The sequence below is a fragment of the Molothrus aeneus genome, chromosome 1, assembly GCF_037042795.1.
Source record: "Molothrus aeneus isolate 106 chromosome 1, BPBGC_Maene_1.0, whole genome shotgun sequence".
Lineage (NCBI taxonomy): Eukaryota > Metazoa > Chordata > Aves > Passeriformes > Icteridae > Molothrus > Molothrus aeneus.
The window spans coordinates 71,043,545-71,070,541 of record NC_089646.1 but is presented as its reverse complement, the minus strand read 5'-3'; the positions used below and the strand labels follow the sequence as shown (position 1 = coordinate 71,070,541).

The 26,997-nt window shown below is 46.5% G+C and overlaps 1 protein-coding gene across 1 annotated transcript; it reads left to right on the top strand.

The window, feature by feature from the left end:
• Nucleotides 1–1,030: 1,030 nt before the first annotated feature.
• Nucleotides 1,031–26,287, top strand: TNFRSF11A (TNF receptor superfamily member 11a). The gene is made up of 10 exons (XM_066545602.1): nucleotides 1,031–1,109; nucleotides 13,477–13,558; nucleotides 13,986–14,111; nucleotides 14,645–14,788; nucleotides 15,883–15,976; nucleotides 16,323–16,417; nucleotides 17,296–17,403; nucleotides 19,238–19,290; nucleotides 20,897–21,749; nucleotides 25,826–26,287. The coding sequence occupies exons 1-10, from the start codon at nucleotides 1,050–1,052 to the stop codon at nucleotides 26,206–26,208; spliced, it is 1,998 nt and encodes a 665-aa protein (XP_066401699.1). The 5' UTR covers nucleotides 1,031–1,049; the 3' UTR covers nucleotides 26,209–26,287.
• The last annotated feature ends 710 nt before the right edge of the window (nucleotides 26,288–26,997 follow it).

Here is a 26,997-nt window from a genome sequence, read left to right as displayed (position 1 = left end):
TTGTGTCCCCGGGGTCAGCTCCCCTGGATCCTCAGCCTGTGTAAACAGCCGAGCCCTGTCCTGCGACACCACTGAGGATTGCTGACCCTCTGTGAGGGCAGGGACATCGCGGCCGTTCCGGGCACGCCCCCAGCTGCAGCCCCTCGCCCCCGGGCAGGGCGGCTGCCGCAGGCAGGGCGGTGCAGGCCCTTTCGGGGGTCAGGAGGCCACCGAGCAGCGTTCCGAGTCAGGTCGCAGGGACTGGCCCCGTGCACGGCCTGGAGTGGTTTGGGAGAGCTCCCAAAGCACATCTTCCGCTTTTCTTCCCCTCTTGGCAGCAATCCCGTCCGCCAGCTCCCGACATCAGCTAAAGTTCGTGGAGGGGGAAGGGAGGGGGACCTCGAGCTGTGCCAGAAGGCCGAGGCTGGCACCCACATGTTGCACGGGCACCGAGAAGGAACAGGGCACGGGAAGGGACGGGACAGGGGCTCTCCTCAGGCCTGGGGGCAGACCCAGGGCGCATGGGGGGCGAGGTGGGAGGCAGGCTGAAGCCCAAGATGTCTTCTGACAGTGACGGGCGATACCCGGGGGCGTGAGGAGAAGGCAGCAATTCCAGGGGAGATGACAGCGGGGAAAGGGGCTGGGGGCTGGAACGGGAGGGCTCAGAGGCGGGGGCAGGTGGACGCACGGCCCTGCCAAGAAGGACTGACCGGGAATGCAATCCCCACCGGCCGGAGGAGGGACGTGGGCATGGTGACTAAATTTCTTGTAAAAAGGGGTGGAGAAAGGAAAGGGAGGGACAAGAAGCGAGGGGAAAAAAAAAAAAAAAAGGCCCTGCATGTCAAGGCTGAGGAAATGCTGTGGGAACTACAGCCAGGCACTTTTTTTTTTTTTTTCTTCTCTCTTCTCCCCTCGTGTAGCTGAGAGGAAGGAAAGGAAGAAAGAGAAGTAGTCAGCTCAAATGCGCCTCGCTGCGCTGCCGGGGCGCGGGGGCTTGGCTGGAAGGATCTAGTTTCCCTTCGGTGGCAGGAAAAGGAGCCACGGGAGGAGGCAGAGACGCGCACCCAGACATGCCCGTCCCGTCAGGCTGCTGGCTCCTTCTCCTGTGCCTCGCTGCCGCTGGCAAGCAGGTAAGGCTGGGAGCCGGCGGAGGGGGAGGTGGGTGTCGCATCCCGCCCGCGGGGTTGGTTTGCTTGTCCCGCTGCTCGGGGCGATCGGCGATGTCGGAGCCCGCGGCATCCCGCAGAACAGCTTCGCCTGCCTTGCCCCCTGCTCTGCTGGTTTGGGTTTTGGTTTTGTTTTTATCCCAGCAACTCATAAGTTTCTCTCGCTTCTGTAAAATCAAAGTAGTCCAAACCCAAAGTTGCAAAGGGAAGCCAGGAGATCTGCGGGGAAAACAGCCTGCTTCTGCCCAGGGCAGGGTGTGAGAAACCAGAAAATATTTGCAGTGAGGTTGTTGAGGGATATAATTTGCATGTAGAGTAAAAATAAGGCAGACTCCACCCTACCGAACAGATTTATTCGAGCGAGCGTGGGCACACTTGTCCCTCAGGCATGGGACGCGGGGTTTTGGCAGCCCAGGTTCAACTTTCCAGCTTCCCCAGCGGGATGAGTCCCCTCAGGCTCTGGCCATCCCGCCATCCCAATGCTGGCAGCCCCCGCGCGGCCCCGGGACGTGGGACGGCCCTGTGACCCCCGGTCCGCGAGTGGGCGGCCGCCTGACTCGCCCGGGGGTTGCTGTGTGCTCATGGCAGAGCCGGGAACCAAGCCCGGAGCCGGGTCAGCTGCCCCAAAGGGCAGCCCTTTCCTCCGACGGGGGAAGATCTGAGCGAGCTTTGGCCCTGCGGTTGTTTGCAAACACAGCGTGCTCCGGTCGCAGCTCTGTGCGGTGCCAGGTGGCTGCCGGTCAGCGTGGTTCACTTGGGATCGCGGCTGGTCTTCCCCTGCTGTCGGAAAGACCATTTTCTACAGCCAGCTCCTCTCAGCCTTTTCAGTGGCGTCCATGGCGTTTCCTCCAGCAGTTTACATCGGCAGAAGCTTGCTTTGCTCTTTCTAATTATACAGCTTAAAAATTATCCTTCTCCCTTGTGGTTGTTTAGACCCTTCTAGACGGGCAGGATTTACAAATACCATGCTACCCTTTATTTAGACTTTATTTCCTCCATTAATCCATGTTTGGCAGCCTCGCTACCATTTGTATTTATTTCATCAGAACTTCTGGTATTTTTCTGTGTGTCATTATTCTTGATAAGTTATGTAACTTAGAGTGCTTCCCTCAACATGGGTATGTAACCAGGCCATGGCTGGGTTCCCTGAAAGCAAGGTGCAGCTTCAAGAAAAAAGAGATAAAAACCCAAACCAAAACAGAAAACCCTCTGTTGTCTACAGCTTACAATTTCATGTCTGACCGCACCGTCCTGAGAGCCTTTCCTTTGGATTCCTGGTCCTAAATATGTTGCTTAAAACCACACAGGCCTTTTTTTCCCCTCTAAAACATACGTTTCATTTTGTCCACCCTCACTCTCAGGCTTCTCTCAAATCGCTGCTTTCCAGGTGTCCTCCATATGTATGTGAATTAGCCTGCAAATTTCAAAAGTGACTTTTACATCACAGCTTTCAGAGGGTTTTCCCCGTCCCTCAGTATCCTCTGTGTCTCTCTTTTTTCCTGCCCTGGTGCTCAGGACTCATCGGTGCAGCAGGAAGAGCAGACCTCAATGCTCTTCGTGCCTTCACTTCAGGTCACTAACCATTACATGCCTGCTTCCTTCTGGAGCCATTTGGGTTTAGTGCAGTTTTTCCCTTTGGAATATCGTCATTGCCTGGAACTGGCTCAGCTTTTGACCGAACCTTGGAAATTCAGATTTCCATGGTATAGGTCCCAGCATGTTTCAGGTACCGTGATGTAGGAGCCAGAGCTCCTCATCATTTCTCACCTCTTGATTCATAGCCTTTCACAGGACACAGAACAAGGAACTTGTATTTATTTTGGGCTGATGTGTAAAGTCTTTCCACTGCCTCCAACACGTGCTTAATTCTGAGTCTGTGTTTGTACAGGGTGCAACTTTGCATCGCCATTGCTTTGGACAAGTAGCAGCACAAAACTGTAGGAAGCTCTGGGAAAGCTGCAGCGTAAAGATAAGGATAAAACATAATTTGTCAAAGAGCCCATTAATTTAATAATTGTGCCTTCAAGAGTGAGCAGAACCTACAAGAATGTGAAAGGCAAGCTTAGAGAGGTGCTGCTCTGGAAGAGCCTTTCAGTTTCTCCTTTGACTGATTTGAGCAGTGGTTTCTTAGAAGAGAGTTGCTTTCTGATGGAACAAATGTGAGAATACGAGTGGGAGGGTTGAGGTTTTTCTAGTGCATTTGTGTTAGTTTAGACCAGTTAATAGGGTGGAATAGTGCTCAAATAGTTATATTTGCAATGTATTTCCTGCAAAGAATGAGAAGCATTCAGAAATATAAGTTATTGCATACTCACTCCTAATTCTGCTGAGATTAGACATGATCATTGTCATCATTTTCACCAAAGAGGAAATGGGAACAGAGAATTCGTGACTTGCTCTAGGTCACACACCAAGCATGGAGCAGAACTTCTGGGAACAGAGCTCAGCCCTACTTATCTTGTGCTTCAGCCACAGATGATCTTTCCAAGTGATTTGTTTTGGGCACTTGTCAGAGGTATTTTGCTCTCTGTGGCATGATCTGCTCAGCTTCTTTGCACAGAGTAGTCACATCCCTTTCCTTGATTAACACCAGCAAAGAGTATCAGTGCTGCTATCAGATGGGAGTCAAAGTCTCTGAGAATGTGCATTTGCAAATGTGCAGTAAATCAGTTGCACCACAGATTCATCTCGCCTTGTGTGGCACGGAATGTGTCCTTCCACTACTCTGTAACATCTACTTCATAGATAACATTTGCTCATTGCAAGCATTTGGAATTCTTCACAGTGTAGAAAAATTTTGGCCAAAATATAGATTTTTCTCTAACTTCCTAAAATGCACAGTCTGTATGATGAGAGAGGGGAAAAAAGAGCATAGCAGTGACTGTACTGTGTTACCATGGGCTCTCCTGGTCCATTATTCCTGCTCTGATCAGGGCCAAAGAAATCATTCAGTAGAGCAAAACTTCTACAATATCTAAACTCCTGGATATGTTCTACCGTTAACAGCATGAGCTTCAAAGATACTGTAATTCAATTAATTCATTTGTAAAAATTCCCTTGCAGCAATGGTTCCCATGAGGAACACTGGCAAGCCTTCCATTGTTTTGCAGTTTCCCCCAGAACATGTGAAAAATCTTACAGCACCTCATATAAACAGAATATAATGTATGTAAAACTACATCAAACCACAATTTAAGAGATCTGTCCCACTTCTCTTTTCATGTTAAGCATCATCTGTCTGATGTAATTTCTTCTTTCCCACCAACAGGACCAAAACAAACCTTTGCCACATTTCACAAATTGGTAGAATTCAAAGCTTATCAGACATCTCAAGGGTACTGACCGATGTCATCTAGGTCACAGGGCTTTCTTCATACTGTGCCAGAAGGAGAAAAAACCCGAAAGAAACAGGTCAAGCAGAGAGATTAACTGCATCCCTAAGGATCTTTTTTTGTTTCTACTGCCCATTACTGTCTATAACTCTCAAGCTCAGAAAAGTGGGATGTAACTTGACAGCTGGGCAAGAACCATTTTACAGATGGTAAAAGGGATGAGTGTGTAACTACTACACAGTAAATCATGGAAACCTCAAAGTGATGCCCTCCAGCATCACTTAACACTATTTAACACATCCTTGACACTATTTAGAGGAATCATACTTGAGTCACTTTGCTAAGCTTATCCATCTGTCCTTGGAGTTCAAGTGGTGAGAGGCTCTCCTGTAGTAGGTACATGCACAGATGCAAGGAAAAGGAAAAGGCAATGCTTGCTTCAAGGCAATGCCTCCTGCTTCTCCCTGCCCACTTCCTCTCTGTATGACCTGGTCTGCAGGAAGTCTTTGTGGTGACCAGAGCCAGGAGGGTTCCTGCCAGCACATGCTGTTACCACAGAATTCACATCTCCCTCCATCTGTGCCCCATGCTGCAAGGGGCTGCTCTGCAGCCAAGGCTGCGGGACACTTGGAGGAGATGGTTGCTTTCGAAGCTGGTTGAGCTTACACAGGAGGGAAGAGGGAAATAGAGATAACTGGTTCATCATGTCGTCAGCTGCAGCTCTGCTCCTTGCATAGACTGTCCCCTTCCTTTCCATAGGAAACTGGAATCTCAGCTTGCTGGAAACTCAGCTTGCAAGGCAGCACTGGCTTCTGCAGTCACACACCCCTGTTTTTAAGGATGCCTTGGCTGGCGTTGCTTGCATGGAGAAGCAGCTGCTCTGAGAATGGCTCATTATTGCTGATGGAGAACGCAAAGGCAAATATTTGTGTGTTATAAATGCAAGATAAAAATTAAGTGATGTTTAACCAGGTTGCACTCTGGACTTGAGTAGGCCTTGGTCTGTGCGACACAATAGCCTGCCTGCAAGAACTTGCCCCTTTTTATGACTTACTCTTTGAAAATGGTCCAAAGTTCATGTAGTAGAAGAAAAACTCCACAAGCAGCAATGGCTGGAAGTCACAGTGTGGCTGCAGGTGGGAATCCAGCTGTGCTGGCACTCAGGGCAGCCTGCTGTTTTGCCTGCCCTGTGGGAGCAGGACTTGGTGTGATGCTTTGGCACTAGGGAAGGCAGGTTTTCTGATTTGTCCCTGTCTGTGTGTCACTGCACTGTGCTATCATATTTGTGATGGGGTGCCTTCTGGAGGGCTCAGCACTGCACAGCAGGAGCAATGCTGACATCACCCTGGCACTCCAGGACATCCTGGTTTGTGTCTCATACCTGTATAGCCGCCTCAGCTGCTTTGTGCAGGGCTTCTGATGGTTGCCTCTTTTGTTTGCCTTCTCAGGGTGTGAGCTCTCTGGGCATGGCTTTCTTTGGTGTTTGTGTAGTGCCCAGGATGCCATGGCTGCAAACGAAGCCAGAGTCATTAATCACCTTGGGATAGCACCCCATCTGTTTCTCACCAAAGTCACAGGGAGGTCTGCCCACGCAGGCCCAGGAAGGGAGTGGATACATTGCCCTGGCTGAATGCCACGGTGTAGGCTGCAGCATCCAGCCTTCACCCTTGTTCTCTGGATCTTCTTCTGCCCAGGACCCCTGCAGCATCCCCACAGCAGAGGCACATTCCCCACACCACTTGGCCAGATGTGTTTGTGCTGCCCCCCTGCAGCATTCCCAAAGGAGTGGCTGGAGGAGGGGCTCTGGCAGGGAATGGCAGCATAGTGGGCAGGCAGAGAGAGCCTGAGAGAGAGCTGAGACCCAGGGTTGCTTCTCGGCCTCTGCAGAACCCTCTGGCTGCCTCCCTTCTTAAAATCTAGATAAAAGAGACCAGAAAAGGCTGTGTTTTGGTAAAAGAGCCAAGCTGTCCAGTTTAATCCACCCTGCAAGAGCCAATTAGCCAAGGAGGGGGGGAAAAAATGAGGTCATTCACCCTCACCACTTTGTGGCTACTCCAAAAGAAAAAGAAGTATATAGGGTCTGTTCAAGAATGGCAAAGAACAACATTTGTGACTGCAGATGGACACAGAATATATTTAGTCAGTGGTCAAAGGGGAGGGAAAAGAAAAGAATCTTGTATGGAAATAAAAATACTGTGAAGTTTTGTTAGGCAACCCATTAATCTGGAATGCAGAAATACAGATAGGGAAAAATGCGCAACTAGGTTCATATGAAGTCCTAAAATTGCTTATGTAGCACACAAGAAAATCTATTTTGAGTGCATTATTTTGCCACAGTGAAGAGTTTTGCCTTAGGAGCAACATATGCTCCAGTAACTTTGCATTGTTTGGTAGCAAGGATGAGATGGTTCCTTGAATCTGATCTCACAGGAAGAAAAGCTCTCCCCTGCAATACCACATGTTGTAAAACAGCCTGCTTATGGAAAGCAGCCAGGGCCTCTTCCAATCAGGGAGGAATATTTCCATAGACATTACTGGCTGCAGCCACCGGCAGAGCTGGTTCCTTGTGACTGACACCTAAAGAGTGAATTAATCAATCCTCAGCCCAGTCCTGAGCTCTTTAATAAAGGCAGCAATTCCTTCACAACAGAGAAGGTGCAGATACAGTTATGCAGCCCCCCCTCTAACTCGCACTGAAGCAGAATAGTCTGTGGGTGTTACATGCATCCCCCCAGACAGCCATCATCCCCAGCAAGGGCTGCAGCCCCACCCCTGCCCTTCGTGTTCCTGCCTTCAGAGTACTCAGCAGTTGTTCCATGGACAATGCTAAAATCCAGGAGAAGGAAGCCAGAGCAGAGTATTAGGTGGGGAAAGCTCTCTTCTACTACAGGCTTTCTCATTCTGCCCAGCAGCTCAGCTAGGATTATGGGATTTTGCCGCACATAGTAAGAGATTACCATGTTATGTTCCACTCTGAGGGTGTGCTGGAAGGAAAGGGTACATAAATATACAGATTTTTAAGCACAGAAAGTCCACATTGGACACCTAATCTGGCATCCAGCCCAAGAAATCTGTCATGGTCATTTCTTCATTAAAATTCATCTTCAGCTGATGAAGCATAGAAAAATGATCTGCTGAACAAAAATGCAAGAGGAGCGTGCTCCCCCTAAATCATTGTAGCTTAACTGTTTTGGGTTTTTTAAATTTTTTTTTAAATTAAGCATGAATGGGTGTAGGGTGTAGAGTTACTCATGATGAGTCATTGAGACAGTACCTGGAGTGGGAAGGCTACTAAACTTTCCTTTGGAGCACTGCTCTCGCACCTGTTCAATCTAGAAGAGATTTGCCTCTGCAGGCCTTACCACAAGCACACCTAGGTATTAGCTTTGATAATGCCATTATTCTGCTGCCTTTATTTCTGCTTGTTATGGACTGTTGGTCTTGCTGTCAAGCCTTTTTGTTAAATATTTTTGTTTGGTTAGTGTTGGGGTTCTCAGTCTCTGATTCACCTTCAGAGTATTCTACCTAGTAGCTGTTAGTCTTTGAATTGCTGCCGCTGTGGGTGCACGCAGGTTAAAGCATGAGGTTTTGCAGCAAAGTGCAGGCAATGTGCAGGCACTGCTGACTGCCCAGGCACTGAAAATGTAAGTGTGCCCCTCTGGCTGCGGTGTGGAGATGACTTTGTCTCTGAATGACAAATGTTGTGCACATGATGGCAAGTCCGTGGAAGCAGGCTGGCTGATTCACAGCTTCAGTCAGTCCCTGTTTCAGCCCTGCTGTCTCTCACCCCCATTGTTGTCTCCCCTCTGATCTATCTGATATACCTGAGGTTCCTGTCTGCCTGCCCCCACCCCGCCGTGAGAGCCGTCAGTGTGGCACTTCTCCTTTGCGTAGCTGCTGGCCAGAAATAGCTCTGGTGGGTTTGAGATTGAGGAATGCTCCTTCCCACTGGTGGAGCAGCACCAGTTGCTCAGGTGTTTGCTTTTGGCTGCACGCTGGAACAGAGGGACAAGGGGAATAGGCAGGACAGAACTTCTGCCACCATTTGCCTAAGTCCTGGCCGCACGTTACGGTTTTCTCTTCACCTCTTCATTATTGATTTTATCCCTTACGCTCTTTCTGGCCTCTTGAGGCATTCAGGCTGTAGCAGGGTTTTAAGGACCTATTTTTAAAAGTGAAATAATATTGAGTTTAGCTGTTGCCATTTCCCGGATCTATTTTACCGGTGGTGGTAGTTCTGTGATGTGGTTTACTGGTCACTGGAAAGTTGACATCACCAAAAGCATTTCATTCACAATCTAAGATTTTTGTGATGAATTACAGGCCTGCAAGCAAATAACTGGAATTGCAAAACTGTGACTTGGGTACTGCTTTCATTTAATTTTTATCAACAGTGAAGGCTGTCCATGAAGGAACTGTTGCATGCAACGTGATTATGATTAAGTTTTTAACACAGGACTCCTCTTTCCCCTTGTACACCCACAGCTGTAAAATTTTCCAGAGTTGTTACTATTATGTGCCTCAACAGAGTGCCTGGGAGCACCAGCCACAGCAGCACCCATTGAGAACCAGATTCTGTTTTCACTCTTAGATAATTTTTTAGGCAAGCCTCTGAAACTGGCAATGGGCTGAAGAAATCTGGGGTCTGGTTAACTGTACTTCTGACCCAAAACAAGTAGGAGGCTGGAAGGCTGTGGGCACAGCTGGTACCTCTGAGGGGAGAGGCAGTGGCTCATATTTGAAGAAGCAGCAGCAGATGACTGCAGAGGCCCTCTTAACTGTGCTTGCACGGGCTACTTCAGTTCAGGAAAATGCTCAAATCTCACTCCTGTTGACAAAGGCTAATAAGCCCCAAATCCACAGATTTTTTTCAGTTTTGTAGCAGGCAAGTCTAAGGACCTCAAAAGCAAGTGGCTTAAATAAACCTGGGCTCCAAAGTATAAAGAAGAAGTGGTGTGGTCCTGGCAAGGCAGGACGGACCAAAGTTGTCTTTCCCATAGGTACTTTGATGCTGTAATAATAAATGGAGGAAAAAATGTGCTTTGCTCAGTGAAATGATGACAGATGACTTGAATACTCTCCAGAAACAACTACACTGGTCAAGAAGGTGTCATCTTAAAAGACAGTTATCCCTTGACGTGTCTCTTTACATCTCAATTTTTGCAAAACTGAGATTATTGCAAATGAGCAATCCTCATTGAGGCCTCAGGTTCCTGTTCAAAAGTGTCACGGGAAAAAGATTGTGGAAACCCCCGACCTTGTTCTTCCAGATTTTTTCTTTTCAAGGAAAGAGGCCCATGCAACTCTATCTTTTCTGAAATGTGAAGAGCGAGAAGAATAGTTTTAGCATCCATGACACACAGCTTCTGCTGCCCTCTGATTGCTCAAGGGCACAAAGAATAAATATTTCGTTAAGCCTGAGGGCAGGAGTCTGAATGCTGCTGGTTCTCCCCTTCAGAAGCACCTGTGTGTGTGTTTTTTTAAGGTGTGAGTAACACAGTGTTGCTTTGTAGTGCTGTCGTTGATGTTCTCCAACCCTAAAAGCACAAGCACACCCTTGCTTAGTATCCTTTTCAACAAATAAGCAAGAAAAAAACTCAAAGCTGAAAAGTCTCCCTGCAGCTCAACACCAAAACACAGTCTTTCTGCAAACCTTGATGTAAGCATGCCTGTTTTTCCACAGAAGTCTATTGTGGTAATCATGTGCTTAAAGGTAAGCAGGTGTTGGTGTGCTTTACCAAACTGGATCTACCAAGCCTGGAGGAGGTTTGTCTTTTTCTCCCTGGCTTCTTCCCCTGTCAGGTATACTTGTTCTGAAGTAATATTGATCAAATGGGAAAGCTTCCTGGTTTTTTAGGAGCTGGTGCAAATCTGGGTGCTTTGCACACTTTCGAAATGACAAATTAAACTTATACAGGATACCTAGAGCTCTCTGAAGCACTTATTTACACAGGGTGGTGGGATTTAATAGTAGCTTCATCAATAGCGAGACCATTAAAGGAATGAGCAGGCTGGGTGTAATCTCATTTAAGCGCTTCAGAGGAAGTTGGCACTTTCTCTCTCTAGATAAGAGCTTGGTGGTGTCCAAATCACTCTGACCCACAGGCCAGCATCCGAGGAGAGGAAGGATGTTCCAGGGGTAACGGAGCAGACTTGGGCCTTGGGAGACTTGGTTTGGTTTCCTGTCACCTCTGTAAAGCCAGATGGCCTCCTGGTACAAGTTCCTCATCTGCAAATGAATTGCACTTCCCTGTCTCAGAAGGACACATTGGCAGGAATGTGCTGGTGATGGTGAAGCATCAGGTCATCACTTGCTGCACAAGTACTTCTCATCCTCCAAAGGAAGTTAATGTACAGTTTGAGACAGACACTGCGTGGCAGTGAGAGACCCTCTGCCTGGCAGAGGGATTAACATGGGATAGCTTCATGTCTAACAGAGCTGTGTTAGCAAAAAGTTTGGATCCCATCATAAGAAAATTCCAGGTTGCTTTGATTTCCCTTCCTGTCCACTCTTGCCCCAGCTTTCATGCTTGGCAGGTCCAACCAGTACATACCAGCGTAGAATCCCTCACCTTCACCTGAGGGTTAGCCCCATGAGAGCCTTGTCTTTGCACCATTGGGCATAAATCAAAAGAGGGAGTATTACAGCTTTATGAATGCCTTGGCTTGTGTGAAAAGGGGAAGGACACAGACACAGAAGAGGCTGCTTATTGACACAGAGCACAGGTTAATGCAGCTGTGACTTATTCCATAACAGTAGCCCTCACTGTGTGGTAAAGCCTGGTGGTATAAAATGATGCCCAACAGGTGGCTGAGCAATCGCCTGCTCCCTTCACCTTGGTTCCAGGGCCCTGCTGCTTTTCCTCAGGCTGAGTTGTGATTCTCAGAAATTACTCCAGACCCTTTAGCTGAATGCTCCTTAGCAGATTTGCATATTCTTCCGCAAAAAGGATGACTTTGCCCTTGTTTGACACTTCAGTAAATTTTTTAGTCTTTTTGTCTAAAGAGGAACTATTAAACAGGGGCAAACGAGGAAGAAGAGGATATTCTGTAACAAAAAGTGAGTGACTGAGACTGCTTTTGGTCTCACCACGATTGTTACCTTTGTGGATGGCTGGGTAGAGAAACAATTGCTCAAGACACTCTTTGTGCTTGGTTCCACATCATCACCTCAGCCCTTTGCTGGCCATCTCGGTGTTTTAGCCTGAAGTGTGTTACAGAAAACGAGCTCTTTCAAGCATAGGGGTCACTGAGCTGTGTCGCTGTTCAGCTGCCAGGCTGGCCCAACTTTCCTTTTCCTAGATTGCCTCTTCCCTCAGCAGTGCTACCTGTTATCCTGTGCCCCTCCTTGGAGGTGCTGTGTAAACAGGGAATGCAGTGTTTGTTCCAAAAAGGCATTATCTAATCGCAGGAAAGGTACTGCTAATGAGTGCAAAGAGACAGACAAGGAAACAATGAGACAACACAAGACTAGACTCTTAATTTGACCCGGGCTTGTTGTAATGATAAAAAAAAAGGCTGTAAGTTGTTTATACCCTGCAAAAATACAAGAACTCAAGACCTCTGACTTGTGCTACTTTTTCTGTTCCAGACACAGCTAGTGCAGTTTTGATAAACACAAGTCATGCACCAACCCATGGCTCAAACTGCAAGCCAGAGGGTGGTGTTCTAAAAAAAAAAATTCAATCTTTTTTGGTCATCTTAAATATACAAGACCTTTCCCAGCATTAGAAGAGGGCAAGGTGCTTAGGGAAAACTATTTTTTAAGGGGTTGCTATTGCTTAAACTAGAAAAGGAGAGAGGAGAAGATGTGAAGACTTGGAGGAAACAAGGGGAGAATGCTAAGTAGAGGAATGGGAAGCAGCACCAGCAGGCATAGGGTTGTCATGTGCTATTAGATGGCAAAAGCTCCCTTTAACCAGCAGAAGAAGCTTTATTGCAGCTTTGTCCAAGTTAATGCAGTTTTCAGGGCTGTATCCAAGAGTGAAGAATTCCTTGCTATGGGCTTGATTTTGAATCACCTTATCTAATTTCAAGATCAACGACTGTGAGGTGTTGGGTTTGCCTTGAGGACTCTGAGATGCCAAAGCAGGGTCAGTGAAGGGCTGGGCACAATGCTCAGCTGGCCAGGATCCCCAGCACAAGCCATGCCATCAAGCCTGGGCTCTGGGTGGGACCGCTGTGTGCACAGGCTGCTGAGAGCTGGCAGGGAATGCAAAGGCCCATGAGGGCCAGAGGCAACTCTACTGCCCACTTTGCAGATGCCCTGTCATGTACCCATTTTAGGTGGGTGAGGGGGAGAGGGGGTGCTTTGTGTAGTTTGTGTTGGTTTTGGTTTGGGTTTTTTGAGACACAAAAAGCTGTTGGATAATTGCATCACCTTTCTGGATGGCTGCCTCAGTTCCATGAGACCACCTCTGCAGGACACAGTGGGAGCCATAAAAAGCTGCAAAATTTAAGCCCAGTATTTTATGGGACTAGCCAAGAGCATTTTGTATCCCAATGGGAAGCTGGGAACTTCTTCTTTTTCAGGAATATAAATCATTCACTTTGCTTGTTTGCTTAATGCTCTGCATTAAAACTGGCAGTTTCCCAGGTCTTGATCTGAGGTAATTTCTGTGGAAGAGACTACAGAGGTATCTCTATGCCTTTTTCTGCCTTTACAATTGTTTTAAAGTCATAGATTTTAAATAAAAGAGTACTGTAAGAAGAGGTTATGTAGCAGGCCAAAAGTTCATGACAAATTGCAAGATGGATTATTTATTTGTCACCTGGCTCTATTAAAAGTCCCTGTGTGTACATCATCAAGTACATACTCTTAGCATGTCTACAAAGCACCTTTGAAATCACAAGTGTTGGGTAAGTTTTATTACCTGGCTGTCCACAGAGATAGAGACAGAAGATCTTCGTTCTCTCTGCCAGTGCTGGGACTGGGTAGGTCTGGAGCTCTCCAAGCGTATTGGTTCTCATCATGTCCTCTCTTTCCTTCCCTGCTCCAGCTGTCACTACAAATCACTCCGCCGTGTGAGAGCGAGCAACACTATGAGTACTTGGGACGGTGCTGCAGGAAGTGTGAGCCAGGTATGTGAGCACTGCCAGGCTGTGAGGCTGAGAGGCTCCTTAGCAGCTGCTCTGAGGGTGAGGCAGCCAGCTCTCCTGGCTGCTGGTGGATTGGCACGTGCCCTGCAGGTGCCTGGTCTCAAGTGCCTTCCTAGAGCAGGAGTGGTCCTGCTGGCCTCAGCAAATGCCACAGCAGCTGTTTTGTTGGGATAGCACTTAACCACTGTGGGAGACAGACAGGAGCTCGATTCTTGTGATCCCAGGCTGCCCACTTCACAGATGTTTCCGTGCCACACTGGATGGGGACCAGATTGACAAACTAAAAAGGTGCAGGAAGAAATGATTGTCCACAGCAGTGTTAGCACCCAGTCTCTTATTTTTCTCTAACCTCCTTAGACAGCTGCTCTACAGCTTCCAGGTGACCTACTTGTTCTTTTCTCAATCACAGGGAAGTATTTGTCTGCTAGATGCACTGCTACTTCGGATAGCGTGTGCCAGCCGTGTGGCCCAAACGAGTATATGGATGTCTGGAATGAAGAAGATAAATGCTTCCTACATAAAATATGTGATCAAGGTGAGCTGTTCATACTGCAGAACCATTTAATCCAAATTAGTGAAGCACGGAGATGGGAAAGTGGATCTAGGGAAGTTGCTGTGTTCAGGTGGCCAGCACCAAAGGCTGAGCTTGCAGAAGAGCCTGGCAGAGAGGGAGGTCCCCAGACAGCAGAGCACCATGACTGCAGTCTCAGTGCTGCTGATAGTGATTATCTTCACCGGGGCCATTCGCCCCTGTAAGCTGATTTTAGAAGTTGTCCTTTTGCCCAGCACACTCTGCATTCACTTCCCCTAATGTGTTTGTCTCACCCTTGCAAATGCTGTGTTTATTTTCTACAAAAGCCACAAGGAAATGTATTGTTTAGAAGTGCAGTGGGTGAGGAGCCCCGTGCTGATCAAGGGTCTCCTGTGCTTCCGGAAAGACACCATTTCCTCTAACATGAATGGTTTTCCATCTGCCATTCAAGCAAAGCAAGTAGGTAGAACGGGAGGTTCAGAAACTTGAGGCTTGTTATCAGAGACATTTTTACTCTCATCTGCTTTCTCTTTTAGGGAAAGCCTTGAGAGAAGTGAACCCAGGGAACAGCACGTTCCAGCGGCAGTGTGCTTGTACGATGGGCTACCACTGGAACGAGGGCTGCGACTGCTGCCAGAGAAATACCATGTGCCCTCCCGGACTCGGAGTCAAGCCTCCTGGTAAGATACAGAAAGGGGATGTACAAAGTGAAATGTCCAGCTCAGGCCTGCTGGATGAGGCCAGCATCGTGTGGGTTGTGACATTAGAGAGGGTCCTTTAGACTCTCAGATGACAACAGAAGATGCATGTCTGAGTTGTCATTACTACTGCATGTAATCCCCCTGGACTATTCACATTTTGAAGGCTCCTGCCTCCGTAGTTTAAATAGTGTCTTGGATCAAGTGACTTCTGCAAGATATCACATGGACATGGCAGTAGTTGCAAGGTGTCCAGTACATTTCTGATGTTTGCTGAGGTGTCTGACCGTGAGTCACTAGGTCATGCGTTGCTCCTGTATTCAGAGAAGCACTCTTTTGGGGGTTGTCTGAGGTCAGATTTGCAATCTGGTTTTGTGCAATGACTTTGCTTTGCCACTTTTTAATGTTACAAACAAGTTGAAACTGATTAGCACTTTTCAGGTAGCTCATGTATTCTGTTTTGCATGGCTAGTAGTGCAAAGGTTTATTACAGACATTTAATTTAAATCTAAAACCAGATGCAGATGTTTTGTGGGTGGAAAACAGAGAGTTAAGTTCAGAGTGAACACTAGGAACAGCTGCACCAGGCATAAGGAACCCCAGAAAAGCAGCAAATAATAGAGAAATGGAGGAAGAAATGCTTCATGTGTCTGGAGGAGAGTTGCTGTTTTTTCTCCAGCCTAACAAATCCTGATGCAGCATTTTGTTTGCTGTGGCTTCATAGAAGTGACAATACCAGTCAGTGTCACTGTCTGTGGCACAGCATCATCATGAGGGAATAAATAGAAGGGGAAGGATGTAACAGCTGTGTATTATTTTTCAATAAATAAAACAAATGGCTCCTGATCATTTCTCATTTTGATCACGTAGAGAAGTGCTCAGGTGAGACTTTCTGGGGCTTACATGAGGCTGTGATTGCTGCCCTAATACAACCTAAGACCCCACTCTTTATGAAAGCTTTTAGGGGGATTGAGGGAGGAGAGTGGAGCGGGAGGATGGGAAGCATAGTCACCTTCCTCTCACTTGGAAGGAGCCCACAGAAACTCATCTATGACATTTTTCCTTCCTACACACAGTGCAACAAGACAGGGACACAATGTGCATACCATGTCCCCGAGGCTACTTCTCAAAGGTCTCTTCATCCACTGACGAGTGTAAATCCTGGACCAAGTAAGTCCTTGGGTATTGTAAATGGAGCACACCAGCCAGAAAGCAGGGAGAAGCTTGGGCAAAAGCATTTCTCAGTGGGGTGGTCCAGACTGCCTGCAGAGCACATGGAGCATCAGCATCGGCTGTGCAGTGATGAAGGCATTGTCAGGCTGAAGCTTGAATTCTCCTTAGAGGAGAACAAGAGAGAGCAGTGACAACAGGACTGCTGAGCCAAAAATAAAGTATCTGAGATTCTTAGGGGTGGAGAAATGTCGTGTTTTACAACAGAAAGTACTGCTCTGCATAAGTGTAGGAGGCACAAAAAGCTTCCTTGGGAGAACCTAGCCTCTTTGTCTTTCTTTTTTAGCTGTACAGCTCTAGGAATGGAAGAAATTGTGCCTGGGACTGACAAGTCTGATGCAGTTTGTAAACAACGGAAGATACCTGAGCCATCAGAAGATGGTTTGTGTCCTCATAGGGGTTGTTGATTGGAAAGTAGCAGGGAGGAGGAGGGAAGTGATTATTAGAGGTTTGGGCTGACTTAAATCCATTCTCATTGTGGGTGACTCTAGGGAAAGCAGCTGTAGACCAAGACAGTGTTCTTGGATGGAAAATCCCATCTTTAAAAATTGTTTCAGGCTTGGTGAATCTAGGCCCTGTGTCCACTATTAAGCTGAGTTTGACACCTCCCACTAAAACTGCGTGGCAGCATTGCTGTTAGAGCCATGTTATACCCATGACTCCATCACATTTACAGCTTGTTCATTTTTATGTGCTTTCCATACACACATTACATGTATAAAGACTAGCAGCTCCTCTCCTTGCTTATTTTATAGCAATGGATACAGTCTCAGCCTGATCCCTCTCAGGTATCCCTTCTTGCCCACTGTCCATTTCCTTCTTCAGTGTGGATATGGTGCCAAGGAGGTTGCTTGCCTGACACGCAGTGATCCATCATAACTTGAGATAAAGGACAAATTTCTCCACCTGTATCTCCATGAAATGTGTGTCCTCTGTCCCCTGAGTGAGATCAAGCTTACCCCAGTGGCCTGCTGGCAGCTTGCAAGGGAACATTGAGAGAAGCCTGACCAGACAACATTGCTCTGTAACACCAAGATTCTGGTTTTTATGGAAATGTCTTGGTACCAGGTACCATCAGGGTGGCTGCTTGTCACAGAACTGCATGAGCGCTAGAGTTACTGTTCTTATTATAGAAACTAAAGATCAAATAGAAAGGAAAAACAACCCTCTCCTGTAGAAGAGCAGGTAAAATGAGCAAGGATTCTCTCTCTGCTGAGTGCAGGCTGTGTTGATGGCGCTATCTCTTTTACACCCTGCAGGAACAAACAGGATCTTGTACGTGTTGATTGTCGTCTTGTTTTTTGTGACACTAATTGGCATTGTCGTCTTCATCGTATACTACAAGAAGAAGGGGAAAAAGCTGACAGGTACATCATAACTAATGGTATTCATGGGTGTGACAACTGTGGCTCTCTGTGTGCTCTGATTTCATGGGTAACCAACAGATTAAGAAGCTCAGGAATTACACTGGAAGTTCTGTGCCATCCCTATGTCTGTCCATATACATATGCTTTATCTAGCACAAAGCCAGGCCAAAAATTCCTTTCCTCTAGGCAGGCAGTAATTTACAGTGCATTACACTTGACCCATGGAGTGACCATCCTCAGGGCAGACATGAGTGTGGTTGGAAGGAGGAGGGCTGGTTCTGGGGGCTTTCATAGCAGCCTGGCTGCTCTGCAGCACCTGGAACAGCTAACCCCTTGGCTGAAGGGAAGCAGAGACAGACAGAAGTCCTGTCTTCTTCACCTTACTTTCCCTCCCACCCAAAATCCTGCATCTGGACAGGTTAAAATATGGATTTCAAGACTGATGTGTATTTGAGAACATGATGGAGATGATGTTTTTAGCTGAAGACTGAAGTTCTGATGAGGTATTGAAGAAATACTAGAAGGCGATAGTATGAATAGTTAAAGTAGAAAAATAGAAAAAATTCTAGCCAAAGGCATACTGGATAATGGTGGGATACTGAGTTTATTATTTATAGAATAGAAATACCTTCATATTCCTCCACTCTATGTTAAGCCCCAGGTGTCTTTAGTGAAGGACATACAGAGGTATTGTTCTGTTGGTTCTTAATTTTTTTCCCCTAAACATGGAAAACTTTTTCCATCATTTCCTTTTCCAAGTGCTAGCAATTTATGAAAAGTTTTGGGAGCAGTGGAAAGGAAGACAGAACTCACTTCTTGTAAAGTATATTTCAGCCCATGTTTTAGAAATAGACTGCCTCTGCCACACTAAACATGGGTTGTGTTAAATCTGGAATTTCTGGCATGGGTTGGAGGAAATGGTGACTCTCTTGCAAACCAAATACTTGCGATGCACAGCAGGTTAGGGGGGGAATGCAATTTCTTTGGCTTTTTTATTGCCCTGCTGCTCTGCAGTGACAGAGCAGCATTTGCCCCTCATTGCCTTTGCATGGGGAATCCTGCTCACCCGGCCTGGGAGAATTGCAGGCTCAGGAAGAAGCCCTTCCTGCTTGTTGTGGGTACTGGTGGTAAATCAACATCAGAGCAACAGAGTCATTGCTGGGAACTGGCTGCACAGCTCATCTCTCTTCAGCCATGCAAAACCATCGTAAACTTCAAATGTGCATGGGGCTTGAGCCCTTCAAAATCTCCTGAATTTATAAACAGGAACCAAGAATTGCTCATTGCTTCAGTTGTTGCTCTAAAGCATGTTGGACTTAAAGGTTTTCTTTGGGAGATACTCCAAAGAAATTGGAATTAATTTCCCCATTAAGCATACTCTGATTAAGTAGAGTATGCTATATTTGAGGCTGCCATCCTGTGGTTTCAGTGGTTTACCCTCTTCTCTCCGGGCTTCTCACTCCTGTCTGGGAAGGGCCTTTGGGCCATCCATGTGACTTCTCTTGAAATAGAGCATTTCTGCTGTGAGCAGGTCGTTGTTGGGCCAGTCATAGCTTGGTGTGACATATGACCAGGAAAGAAACCCCATTTGATGTGGAACACAGTTTAACCATGGTCTATTTTGGGAGTTTGGAAACATTTGTTCCACAGAAATATATCCCTGTTCCAGTTACAATGAATCCTCAGCTAGACCGATGCTGGGACACTTGAGCAGGCAGTAAAAACAGGCTTGCTGGTTTTATTTAATATGATATTGTGGGTTGTGGGTGTTTAGGTCTGTGGTTAACTTAAGTGCCTGCTATATGTTACAGCTACTCTTTTGTTTTCCCTACAGCAGATCTACAGAACTGGGCTAATGAAGTGTGCAGCCAAATAAAAGGAACAAAGGTAAAGTCAAAGATGGTAGCATTTTCTCTTTGTTTTTTGTTTTCCTCCTGGCATTCCTGACACCCCTTCTGAAGCAGACTCCATGGTGATCTTTGGCTAGAAAACCAATTTTGAGTTCCTCAAAAATTGCTCACGACTTTGGCTTTTTCAGTCTGGTTCTCTGTAAATGTGAGGCATGTGAAATCACCATTCACAAATAGCTTCTGAACCTGCTCTCTGGTTTTAGCCACTTTTAACAGAGATAAAGGTCTTGTGATTATTTAATATTTATGGTGAGAAGGTTAATCATGAACCCACTGGCCGCTGAACACCTGAGACTGCCTGGGAGAGAGCCTTTCTAAATCCTTCAGCTGAGTTTGCCCTTTGTTACATACCAGAGTACTCACAGGGAAGAAACTTGGATTTGGGTCATGCCAAAAATGCCAGGCATGCAAGGGATTAAACACAGAGCCATCAGCTAAAGAAACTGTTTGACTTCTTAATTCTAGGGAGGAAGAAATCCTACTTGTGCATTCCAATATGAAAAAAATAAGAGCTTTTGCTCTGGAAGAACACCAGCTCCATGCTTGAAACAGATGGTAGCACTGCTTCAAGTTCATGTGCACAGCCTGCTTAACACTGTGGATGTGGACTGAGGTGTCCCAGATGTCCCTCCACCCCTTCTAGGAGCTGTGATGAGCTTAGCTGTTGAAAGACTCCAATTTCATAGCTTAAAAGAAAAACCAAACATAGAAAAAAACCCACCTTTCTAAGCAGGCAGTTCCCCTTTTGTCTAATAAGTCTTCATGCAACCTCCTGTCTTGGCAGCTGCTCAGGTCCTCTGGGACAGAGGAGTGAATCAACAGCAATTAGTGGCTGGCAGCACTTACACTCTTTTCTATCCTGGAAGATCTGAACAGATGCTAGAAATTAAAGGTATCAGTTCCCAAACACCCTTAAAGCACAACTTGTACAAACTGAAGAAAACCCCTGAAGTATTTCCCAACCTTTTTTCTTGGAGCTGCTACCAAAAATGTAGCTTTACTTTGTCATTTACCGTGACAACAGGATGTCATGGGCCTTTGCATTTTTTTGTCCTAACCTTTCAGGTTTATACAACCTTGCTTGTCTTTTCTTCTCGCTTGTCTCAGAACTTCTGAATCAACCCAGGTTCTTTCTTCAGTCATTGCTGACATTAAAAATTCAGCCTCCAGTAAGGCCTTCACAGACCAATAGCCCTTCAGACACATGGAAGTGTTTCCAAAACCTAATAAACAGTGGGTCTTACTAATTGTCCATAAGGAACAGCAGAATCCAGCAACTCTTCTAAGTTTATTAACTTTTCTTGAGTGGCCTTGAAGAAAAAGCTAGAAATAGTTGTTTCACAAGATGGAATGTTATTGCTCCCCAGGCCACCAGATTCCATTCTCAGCACCTGCTGAGCCCAGCATCACCAGTCATGGTTTCACAGCAGAGTAGAATTGCACATCAAGACTCAAATATAGCAGCACTGCTCAACCTCAGCAGCTACACACAGAGGAAGGATCTGCCTTTTCCTTCTTTGTCTAAAAAATAATTCCATATAGATCTATTTGTTAAAGACATTTTTACTTTTAATTTCTTTCAGGACCTCCCCAGAGATGCACTTGTTACTGTGAACATCACAAATGCTCCTGTCCCCCAGACTGCTGAAGGCACATGTCTCCTGGTCCCCTCGGGCTCTCCTGTCCCTGGAAAATCATGCTGCACCTCTGGTCACACTCCTTGCAGGAATGAGGGCCCCAGCACAGAGCCTTGTGAGGCAGGAGAGTTTTCCGTAGTAACCGAGACTGATGATTACCAATTCCCACCAGTTCCCACGGAAGACGAGTACATGGATAAGGACCTCAATAACACTGATTATTTATCTTTACTAAGTCAGACTGCAAGTAAAACTGTATCATCATTTTCAGAACCAATGGAGGCAGGGGAGAATGACAGCTTGAACCAGTACTTTTCAGGTATTGGGAGCACAGAGGACGTATCAGTCTCTCCAGGCTTTCACCCTCCCTCCAACACAGATGGCACACACATTACCACAGACCAGCTTCTACAGAAATCTTGCCAACATGCCCACAGTTGCCCGAAGGAAACAGGCAACAAAGACACAGATCATTTTGCAACAAACTGTGACTCAGAGAAGATCTGTGTGAGGTGTGGCATTTTGTACAGAGAATCTCCCCAAAAGTGTTACAAACCCTGTTGTGCTGCAGCTGACAGCATCTCCACCTCCCCAGAAAGTGGTTCCTGTGCCCAGTGCACCTGCGGTTTGAATTTTTTCTCTGCTGGTCAGAGCACTCTAGCAAACAATCTTGGTATGGAAGATGCACCTTCAGATAGTACCAATGTGAAGTACCAGAACACAAACAGAAGCACTTCAGGGACACAGAGCAGCACTTCAGGGATAAACAGCAGCACTTCAGACCTCCCTCCAGCATCTGGTAAGCCCATTAGGCTTCACCCATACACAGCTGTATAGGATTGTCCTCTTTGCTAGCTCAGTAGTATTCGGAGAATCTGATTTAGCAGAAGAAAATTATTCTTTTTCACTAAATTGCCCTGAAGGTAGTACGAAAAAAATTCTGAAACTGTAAGGCTGTTTGGTTTGTATTGAATTCTGCAAGAAGAATGAGCCCAGCAGGGGACCATTGTCCCACCCTGATCTAACCAGCAATGCAGAACCCACCTTCTGGCTGTCACTGCAGAGGCCAGGCAGTTCTGTTAGCAGAACACAATGTAGGGACCTAGCGGTTGAGCTAAGGAAGGATGCATAGTGCTCAGGCAGATGCTTTTCATTCACCATGTGCACACATATTTTTGCCATTAGATTTAAGTCCAGTTACATTTATACAGTGATCAGTGAAACTCCAGCTGGAGCTGTAAGCTGGTGGCTGTGACTGGATCTAAGAGATTATCTACAATTTTCTGCTTATGGCTCTTTCTCTTTGTTTTTATTTGCTGGGATATAAGTGTTCACATAAAATGGTTTCATACAGACACTGTTTCTCCATATACATATGCTTTGTTCCCTAAACAACTCTGAAACACTGATTACTTTACTAATTGTCTGCCAATTTATTAATTGAGTTAATATAGTAAAATTGTCAAATGAAAGGGAAGAAAAGCACTGAAGCAAAACCAGCAGAAGGGAAGTTACATGTCTTCTCTGAATGCAACCTTCCTTCCCCGGACGTTTTTTCAGCACAAAAGTCTGCAATCTGCCTGTCATATGTTATTAGTCATTTTAGATTATAATCTCATAAAGTTGGATGGTCTATTTTTATTTATATCAGTGCACTGCCAAGCATAATGAGACCTTAGTGTTGAGTGGGACATCCAAGTATTACTGTAATACCCACAGCAGTTGTAAGCTGTTGGCCTTCCTTAAAACCATGTCGTGCCTTAAAATTTCTTACAGAGACATTCTTGTCAGTCTGCCAAAGCCCCAAAACAACACACTTGAAGGCCCTTCCTCTCTCAACATGCATTCCATATGGGAATCTGAAAGTGTGTAGCATTCATCTTCTGAAGAGCAGAGACTTTCTGGGCTTCAGTTTCCTGAAATCTTGACGCAGTTTCACTCTCTGGTCTATACAAAATGCAGCAGGAGTAAAGAGAACACAGATTATCTTTTTTGTTATTGTTGGATTCTTGAGGTGCAACTGAAAGACAAGTTATATTTGGTACTGCTTTTCTTTCTAAATATGATGCAAAGAGAAAAAGAAAATAGTAAGGAACAAGAGGGCAAATGGGAGAGCTTGGATACAAGCGCTGTGCTAGCAAGTGCCATCTTAGATCTGCAGCACAACTCTTTATATGGGATTTTAATTGTGTCTGTGCCTTTGGATATGTACATGCTATAGTGCCATCTGGTGAAACCTGAGCACAGATACCGGGTTCCTAATTTGCCAGCTTTTTGCATGATTACAGGAAGATACTGACAGAGCTGTGGGCAGTATCAGAGCATGGGTTAGTTATCTGTGGGTAACCTGGCTTGTAGGCAGAGTAATTTTTCTGCCCACAGAATGGCCATGCTCTCCTGGCAGGGCCTGGTTGCATGAGGACCGAGACAGGGCTTAGCCACAGGTTCCGCACTGAAGCAGCCCAGGCATGCCAGGGCTGCACGTGTGGGTGATCAGCATCTGTCATTTTGCTAGGCATTGTGAAATGCCCAGATGGACTAAGTGTGCATGTAAAATAAGTTTCTGTAAAGCTTTTCAAAGCAACTGGAGCCACCAGGCTTTGCACACAGTTATGCTAAAACAGAATGGTACAAAAAAGGGTGGGTGAAAAATGGGAAGAAAAAGATCATGGTAAATTCCATGAAGTTTTGGTCTTAGTTCACTAACACTCAAAGTGACAACAGAACTGGTAAACTCTGTGCCTCCTGTGAAACAATCCTAGAGGACCAAAGTGGACCTCTGGACAGGTGTCCCTTCCAAGACTCACCACAGGAGATGGAGGTAAGACTTCAAGCAGTCCTTCAAAGCTGCTCACAAGTTCTTCTCACAAGCCTGGAGGCAGTCAGAACATGAAGGATCAGTTCAGGCCCACCTCAAATCTTGTGCAGGGCTACAGCGTAACACGAGTGCAGGAAAACTTAGCTGACTCATAATTGGGACTGGTTTTGCAAAGCCTTTCACTTCCAGATCCCAAACCAGCCTGGTTTGGCAGTGACAAACAGTTCTCACCATCTAGAGGCCATTAAATGTCTCAGAGAAAATTATTTGCCTGCCTTGTTCCAGTTCTTAGTGGACAATTACCGCAAAAATTAATCTGTCTTTGTTATTAATATCAAATAGTCTGAAGAGATCAAAAGGCTGAAACACTGCAGAGAACAATGCCTTCATTCTGAATGTGTCCTTTATAATTTTCAGGTTGGAAGCACTTCTCTTGCACAGTGTAGGAAGCTCTTGTGTCCATTTTCTGTGTTTTCAGGCCTTAAATATCCTTTTGTTTCAGCATGTTTGCCAGCCACATTTAGCTAAACATTAAAAATGTGTTTATCTGCCTTTTTTTTTCCCCTCCCACTGTCACATATATTTCTAAATTTTTGATCTCGTGCTGAGCACTGGTAACTTTATTCACAGCACCTTTTGCAAGTGACAGGGAATCTGTTTCAAGACAAACAGTTATTTTTGTACTGCCATTATGCCCAAGACTTTTATTCATGGCAAACAGCCACACTGAATCAAACACAGGGAAAACACAATTTTTCCCAGCAGGGAAAAACTCCTGCAGAGAAAACCCTTATGGACATCTCATGTTAATCAACAGCACGTGGGGAGAAAGCAAAGAGCTAGCCATGCAGTGGTTTAGGTGAAATAAATAAGATTGCTTAGGGGGAGCCTATTGGAGAGACACTTGAGTGCTGCCCAGACTCAACTCTGAGCAGGCACAGATCCTGACTCCACACAGCTGGAGACCAGTGCCCAGTGCTGGTGTACAAACAGCACCTGTGGCCACTGGAAAAACAGCATTTCTCTGGGCTGGGCTGTGTTTATCTGCAAGGAAAATGGGAATGTCTCGGGTGCAAGTAATGATGAAGTGAAGCACAGCAGGAAAAACATTTCTTAGAAAGGGTGTTGACAGGCTAGGAAATTTTTGTTGGTTTCTTCAGTTTATTTCATTTTCAAACTTCAGCAAGCTTGTTAGTTTGATGTTGGAAGTTTGTTCTCAGTTACTTTCTTTCTGCTCCGAGGAAAGTTTATTAATTCCCAGAACCTGGTCCTGCTGTCACTTAGGTCAGCAGCCCAGTCCTTGAATAGCAGAAATATTGCATTTGTAGTGAAAAATCTCTAACCTCAGGCAGACTGACTGAAACCATAACTCTGTTAAGTTGCTATAATATAGAGTCTGTCTCTTCAATGGCATCAGTCTATATCCAGCTAAATCCGTGCAGAGGCTAGATGGGTGCCAGAGTGTACATACCTGGAGGATCTGGACTATATAACGTAATTGTATAAGCTCTGTGGCTTTTGGACACTATGTGACTGTGTGATCTGATGTTAAGTCTTTCAGTATTTATTCAGTAAGCCTGCTACCTAACCCAAATGGTAGGATCGATTGGGGGTTTATTGCCTCTTTGGTTAACAGTGTGATTTCTGGGACTCTAGGAAAAAAATAAATCTCATCATCAGAAATAATTAGCATTTCCTCACAAATGCAGGCAGAGGCAGATTGGACACAGCTTTGTGCATCAGACAGCACGGGGGGCACAAGATCATCACCTTCTCTCTGGCTTCCCAGATCACAGCTCAGAGGGAAAATGTTTCCAACCCTTCCAGACATGCTCCTTGCGTATGACAGACTTTGTCCTGAGGAGATGAAAATGGAAATAATGAAAAGGTCCAGTGGAAGGCATTGATTATAGGAGCATCCTCATGTCACGGGGGAAAAAATAATGGAACAAGAACAAAGCCACCACAGCAGATTAAGTTCACTACACTAAGCATCCACCTTGTGAGGGGAAGATATTAATCATGTGTGTCTTCTTTTCTCTCCTGTCCTTCCTCAGGAAATGTGACTGGAAACAGTAACTCCACCTTTATTTCAAGTGGACAAGTAATGAATTTCAAGGGCGACATCATTGTTGTCTACCTTAGCCAGAACTCTCAGGAGGGGACAGCGGCCTCCTCAGGGCTGAGCGAGGAGAACGTGGGCAGCCCCGTGCAGGAGGAGAACCTCAGCCGCTGCGAGACCTTCGCCGGCAATGCCCAGCACTACAAGGAGAAGTGTGCGGAGCTGCAGGGCGCCTGCCCGGCCCCGGGGAGCGGGGGGCCACGGTGGCCTGGTGGAGCCCTGGCCCAGGAGTGGGGCCCCTCCTGCGGTGGACAAGCCTCCCAGCCTGTGCAGGAGGAGGGGAAGCTGGGACACTTCTCGGAGAAGGTGTTGAACTGAGGGGACACGGTGTCCTTGCTGCGGGCCAGGGCACCGGCACACAGCCCCCGACGGGTGTGGGGCTGCTGCCGTGCTGCCAAAATCCTGGGTGTCACAACACACTGGGAGACTGTTGCTGCCCCTGGTGTCTCCTGGGAAATTTTACAGCTGGAAGGACCCTCATGGCGCACATGTTGGTGGTGGTGGTGGTGCTCTGGGTGGAGGCCAATGAGGATGGGCATGCGCGTGAAGCCAGGCATGCTGCCCCAGCTGCAGAAGCAGCAGCAGGGCTTTCTCCTCTCCCCTACAGGGAGATGGGCTTCCTGCCTGCCCCCCATTCCCTGCCACCTCTCCCTGGCAAGTGGCAGAAGGGAGCTGAGATCCATCGACCTGGGGACTCTGTGAGGAGGAGAGCACTGCTGGCCAGGTGGGCAGGATGCTCCTGGAGAGGGGACGGTGTGGCCAAGGACCGGACTCATGGGGCCCCTGAGCTGTGCCTCAGGGTTTCTTTTTTGCAAGTAAGCTGTACCCATTTTGCTGGGTCTTGGAGGTAGAAGGAAGCCATGGTGCTGCTGCAGCCTTTGCCTCCCTGTGGTGATGTGGCAGGTGGCATCATCCCTTTCCATCTTTCCCCAAGGAAGCAGACACTCCAGTCCCAAATCAGCACCAGAGCCAAAGTCCTGGGCTGCCCCTTATTGACTTGTGGGTATAAATAAGTGTGTGTAGTGCTGCCACAAGAGGATGATAACATGCAAAATACAGCTGATAAGCCTTAAAAGCATATCAGACTAATTTTGAGCAAAGAGCATT